General features: G+C 42.8%; 1 protein-coding gene across 1 annotated transcript; it reads right to left on the bottom strand.

The window, feature by feature from the left end:
* Positions 1–1351: 1351 nt before the first annotated feature.
* Positions 1352–1759, bottom strand: LOC121870859. The gene has a single exon (XM_042372840.1). It carries the CDS (start codon positions 1757–1759, stop codon positions 1352–1354), a length of 408 nt encoding a protein of 135 aa, XP_042228774.1.
* Positions 1760–5690: the final 3931 nt, after the last annotated feature.

A 5690-nucleotide genomic window follows, 5' to 3' on the forward strand; every position in this document is an offset into this window, starting at 1 on the left:
TGACTAAATCAGGATTTCTATTCCTCAGGGATTGCTATAATTTTGTTGGATGCACTTAAGGCATTTTCATCGGTGCAAGTAATATTTTTCTAATGTTTTTCTGTGCCGGTGAGTGATGTAGGATGTATGAAGAAGTTGTTCAAGGTAAATTCCTCGTTCTGGTGTCTGTTCTGGTTTATGTAGTACTGCTGCCTTATTTTTTTTGATACCATGTGCAACGTTTGTTTCCCATTGTAGTGTTGTAAGCTCCGCTAAGAAGTACTCTAGTGTTTGCGTACAATTATTGATTCCGTCTGTAGTTTTGGAAGGAATAGAAGTGTCATCTTTTACCAGCACGTCTCATTAACCCCAATCACAGATACTAGCTATTCGGTATCCGGTAAATTTCTCGAAATCAATTGCTCGACAGTAAATTGCTCGAAATCATTTGCGCGAAAAATAATATCTCGAACGATCAATTGCTCGAAAGGCAGATTGCTCGAAAATAGTGGTTTAATGAAGAAAATCCAAAAATAAGATAAAAAAATACAACTTTATTATTATTAATTGAACAGTTAAAATTAAGAACGGGTACATTTCTATTATACAACAGTTCTTAAATATTCTTCTACATTGTTTGTTTCGTCATAGTTTAAAATTAGAACGGGTCTATTTTTATTATTTTTGTTGTTCTTCATACTTAAAAAAATAAAAAAATAAAAATGTATTATTGCCAATATTTACTCTATTAGTGTCTTCAAAATAATCCACTACTCCTTGAAGTTCATCTGGAAAAATTTCATTTTCAACTAGAAATTCAAATGTTTCCTCAACATTGGGTACAGGTATAAATGCCAACGCAGATAAGAGACGAACTTTTAAAGCAAATTCAGCATTGGTGTCGTACATTACCTTAAGGCCACTTGTTTGAATTTTTCGATAAAGGCTTTGACTGAAATGAAAAAAGCACCCACTACATTCAGACATTGGAAATTCTTGTTCTATGGCCTTAACCATGGCAAGTTCAAAATCAATAATTATTGTCAATGGCTGGAATATAGGGATTTTTTCTTTAAGAGCCTTCAGGAACCTCTTATAGGTTTCTTCGGTTTTGTTAGGTAACAGTGCATATACGAGGGGTGTAATATTACCTGACTTCACACCATGTATTGTATACAGTTGACCAAAAATCAAAGGCACAGTTTTAAAAGTTCCATCAGCGTACCAGTGCTCAGAACGTGCTAAGATAGCGAGATTGCTTTGGGTTGCAAAAATTAATATACGACCATTTATGGGACCAGAGTCATAAATAAGGAATAAATCTCCTTTGATGGTTTTGGCAAACTCTTCTGGGATGTTAAGATCGAGGTAGCTATTTGGCAAAGCAGGTCCAGTATTTTTTCCTTGCGCGTATATTACGTATGGTTCTTTTCATATTTGATACTGAAGGGAGCTTCACCGCTGCAGCACCACTTACTTCCATTGAAGCACATGATACAATATAATGTGGTGTATCTTGACTATTTATTGCATGTTCTTTCACTTTCTCCATGGCTTTAGCGGCATCAATTTCAGCAGCGTCTCCTGCATGGTTGTGATTCCCACTTCGTTTCTGGATACTTTCATTGACAGTGATAACACGTGCTGAACATTTCATTTTTTTGCACATTTCACATTTCCAGTAAATCTTATTGTTCACTGTTTTGTCCTTAATATATAGATATCCATCCAAACATAATTTCTTCTTTCCTTTTTCGCTCTCAACAAAAGTTATATCCATCTCTAGGGTTCGAGATTTCCAAAATTACTGAAATAGAAATGGAAAACAAATATAAGAAAAAAATGAGTATTTAACGATCAGGAAAAATGAACAGTAGTATTGTAGGTTAATGGTTGGTTGATGGAAACAATTGAAGTTTTTTTGATGTTATATTAATGTTAAATCCAGAAAATGTACAATATCAACAATAGACATTCCAGTGACGAGTATTAACAATTAAGGGAAGACTGTAAGGCAAGTCTAATGACAATGAACATGGTTGCTATGGGAAGAAAGGGAGAACCACACGTACAGAGAGTAGCCCTGCCACCGTGTGGTAAGTCAGCTCAGAGAGAAAGCCCTAGAAGACTGACTGCTAAGGTGAGTGTTGAGGCTCCTTATATAACCTGCTACGTTGACGTGTCGTTAGACGGCGCAGGCGCAGTGCTCAACTGACGTGGTGCTTCGAGCTTCGAACTGCTACAGTATTCAACCGTTAAATAATTGATTTCGAGCAATTTACTGTCGAGTTCGAGAAATTATTTCGAGCAATTTACTGTCGAGCAATTGATAGTTCGAGAAATTATTTTTCGAGCAATTGATTTCGAGCAATTTACTGTCGAGCAATTGATTTCGAGAAATTTACCTAGATTCAGCTATTCCACGGTCACGTAGAATACTTTTATTAATTGTGTTTGTGCTGGTTCGGTATTCTCTGAGGGGCACTTCCACTGCATTACCATCCACTACAACTAAAAAAAAACAATAAATAGTGAGAATTCCGACCGAATTCCAACTGGTGGCACTGCGTAGTTTATTCGTGACTGGTAGTCCTGTGGTTGGGATAATAAACGAAATCATGTTTTGGCTAGTAATGGTAGGGATTGAGCTCGCACTGATGCTCATCCTTGTGCCCGGATTGGGTTGTTTAGGATTGATAGTAGAGATGTGTATGAGGAGGAAGAGAGACAGTCAAGATACCATGCAACTGGGAGTACAGGTGCAACAGCTGGGAGAGGATTTCTTAGACCTAAGGAGGGATTATCAGGCACGGGTGAACAAGTTCAGGTGGAAGCATCACGCACACATTCAACGGTTCAGGGAGGAAACAAGGGGAGCATCAGGCACATTTCCAGCAGACAAGGGAGGAATTAAGGGGGGTATCAGGCTCAAGTGGAAAAGTAGAGGGGGAACATCGACAGCACCTAGCTTAGTTGGGGATGCACTAGACAGGGTAGAGACACGGTATCAAACACAGCATGAAGAGACAATGTGTGAGATTAAGAAGCACAATACTAGAGCGGGAGTTAGTTTCGGGCCCGGGTTGACCATTTCTAAGTTCGACGGTAGGACAGGGTCAGAGATAGGGATTTGGTTAAGAGAGGTTGACCTAACCCTCCAGCTGACAGAAGGAGACGAAGCCGGCCGAATACAATTCATAGAAAAGCATCTTGTGGGGCCTGCGGCAGATCGTGTATACAATGCATGCAGTCCAACAGGATGCCCGGACTGAGATCAAAGTACACACGGAGAACATGAATGAGGAAAAAGAGCGTAAATTTGGGGGTTTAGTAGAAGAGTTAAGAGATATCTTCGAATGAGAGGGCCAGCCCATAGGAATGGCCATTAGGGTTCAGCATGAGATCCCAGTGACAACAGATAGGCCAGTTAGGGTGCCATACCGCAGGATCCCTCCAAACCAGGTACCAGTAGGTGAAGCAACACATTAGCCAGTTGTTAGATCAGGGAGTAATCCAGCATAGTGAGAGTCTTTACTCTGTCGCCGTTGTAGTAGTGAGAAAGAAGGATGGAATGCTGAAGTTATGCAATGACTATCGTAACCTCAATAAGGTCACGGTACGCGATGCAATTCTTTTGCCTAGGATAAATGAAACTCTTGAATTTCTGACGGGGGCCCAGTTTTTCTCAACTTTCGATTTGGCGGTTGGATACCACCATATCGAAGTTAAACCTTCAGACCGTCCAAAGACTGCTTTCAGCACAAGCTTCGGACACTTTGAGTACAGACGACTGCCTATGGGATTGTCAAATAGTCCGGGAACCTTTCAGAGCTATTTGGAGCGTATCCTAAGGGGTAAAATCTTCTCCCCATTGCTTGTATACCTTGATGACGTGATGGTGTTTTCAAGTACAATAGATCAGCATGTAGTCAGATTGAGAGAATTGTTTTGCCGGATGAGGGAGAATAATCTAAGATTTAAACCTAAGAAGTGCGAAATAATGGCCTCTAAAGTATGCTATTTATTGGATATCAGGTGTCCGCCGAAGGCGTCACAGCTAATCCAGAGAAAATTAGGGTACTGAAAGCCAGTCCCTCAGATGGTGAAAGATGTGCGGTCCTTTGTAGGATTCGCATCATTTTATAGGAAGTTTGTTAAAGGATTTGCCAAAATAGCTGCCCCACTGCATGCGTTAATGCACGGGAAATCTAAGGATCGGGTAGATAGTGAGTGGGGAGAGGGACAGCAACAGGCTTTCGCTCAGGAATTTATATTAGAGACAGATGCAAGTTTTAGTCTGCTAGGTGCTGTGCTGTCCCAGAGGAAGGACGGCAAGCTGCATCCGGAGTGCTATGCAAGCCGGGGCCTGAGGAAATCAAAAAGAAATATGACAAACTATAGCTCCCATAAGTGAGAGATGTTAGCACTCAAATGGGCAGTAGTAGACAAGTTCAGGGATTAATTGACAGGGAAACATTTCACGATCTATACAGATAACAACCCACTTAGTCACAGAGAGAATGCTAAGCTAGGTGCTGTGGAAAGTAGGCGGAATGCTGATCAAGAGCAGTTTGATTTCACTATCAAGTACAAGCCGGGAAAGAGCAACACGGTGGCAGATACTCTATCTAAGATCCCGACGGAACAGGAGGAAGATAGGGAGGAAGAATATACAGCTATGCAGGTCGTAGAGGAGAGCGGGGCAGGAATAAATGAACTGTGGACGGTAGATGGGCTGCGTAGAGAGCAAGAAGGCATGAAATGTGTTAGAGAGATGTGGAGATGGTTGGTGGGAGAGCTGCCGCAGGACGAGGTACAGGTAGAGATCCAAAATGATAACTTCCGCAGGTTGTACCGAGCGAGGCAATCCCTGATCGTAAAAGAAGGGGTTGTCTGGCATAGAAGACCGGAAGGAAAGAACCTATGGAGAGGGGTACCAGCGTTACCACCAAAGTTGCAGGAGGCATTGATTAGAGCCTGTCACGATGAGTTTGGGCACCAGGGGCGGGATCATACTCTTTCGCTGGTGCAGGAGCAAGGTTTCTGGCCAGGCATGGGAGCGACTGTGCGGGACTACAAAGCCAGCTGTGAAAGGTGTGGAGTGGCAAAAGATGAAGTTCCAAGGACCCAGCTGCATCTAGGGACAATTGAAGCTACCAAACCACTACAGACTCTGGCTGCAGATTTCCCCTTGCTTGACAAGCGGCAAGGAACAGAGAACGTTATGATAATGATTGACGTATACAGTCGATACACTTGGGCCTTTCCCACCAAAGACCAGAAAGCCTCGATGATTGTAAAGATCCTGGTGAATCGATTCTTCCTGGCCGTGGGTGCCGCTGAGCGGTTGCTGACTGACCAGGGAAGAAATTTTGGCAGTGCACTGGTCAGACAAATTTGTGCCACATTTGGTGTGAAGAAGATCAGGACGTCGGCATACCACCCGCAGGGAAATGGTATGGTGGAACGGTTCAATAGAACCCTGCATGGTCTGCTAACCACCCTAGAGGAGGAGGAGAAGAATAAGTGGCCCGAGCATCTGCAGGCAGTGGTGTCGCAATACATTGCGACTCCGCACACCACGACGGGGTTTTCCCAGAGCCGGTAGATGAGTGGGTAATGGTGATCAGAGATCGGCAACGGAGGTTGCAGGAGGCCGTGGAGATCAGTGTGCGGAGACACAAGGAAATAAACCGAAGGAAACGAGAAGA

The sequence above is a fragment of the Homarus americanus genome, unplaced genomic scaffold (genome assembly GCF_018991925.1).
Source record: "Homarus americanus isolate GMGI-L3 unplaced genomic scaffold, GMGI_Hamer_2.0 scaffold32583, whole genome shotgun sequence".
Lineage (NCBI taxonomy): Eukaryota > Metazoa > Arthropoda > Malacostraca > Decapoda > Nephropidae > Homarus > Homarus americanus.

Coding starts and splice junctions, on each gene's coding strand:
- LOC121870859 (XM_042372840.1), bottom strand. CDS start 1,759: ATGGATATAACTTTTGTTGAGAGCGAAAAAGGAAAGAAGAAATTATGT.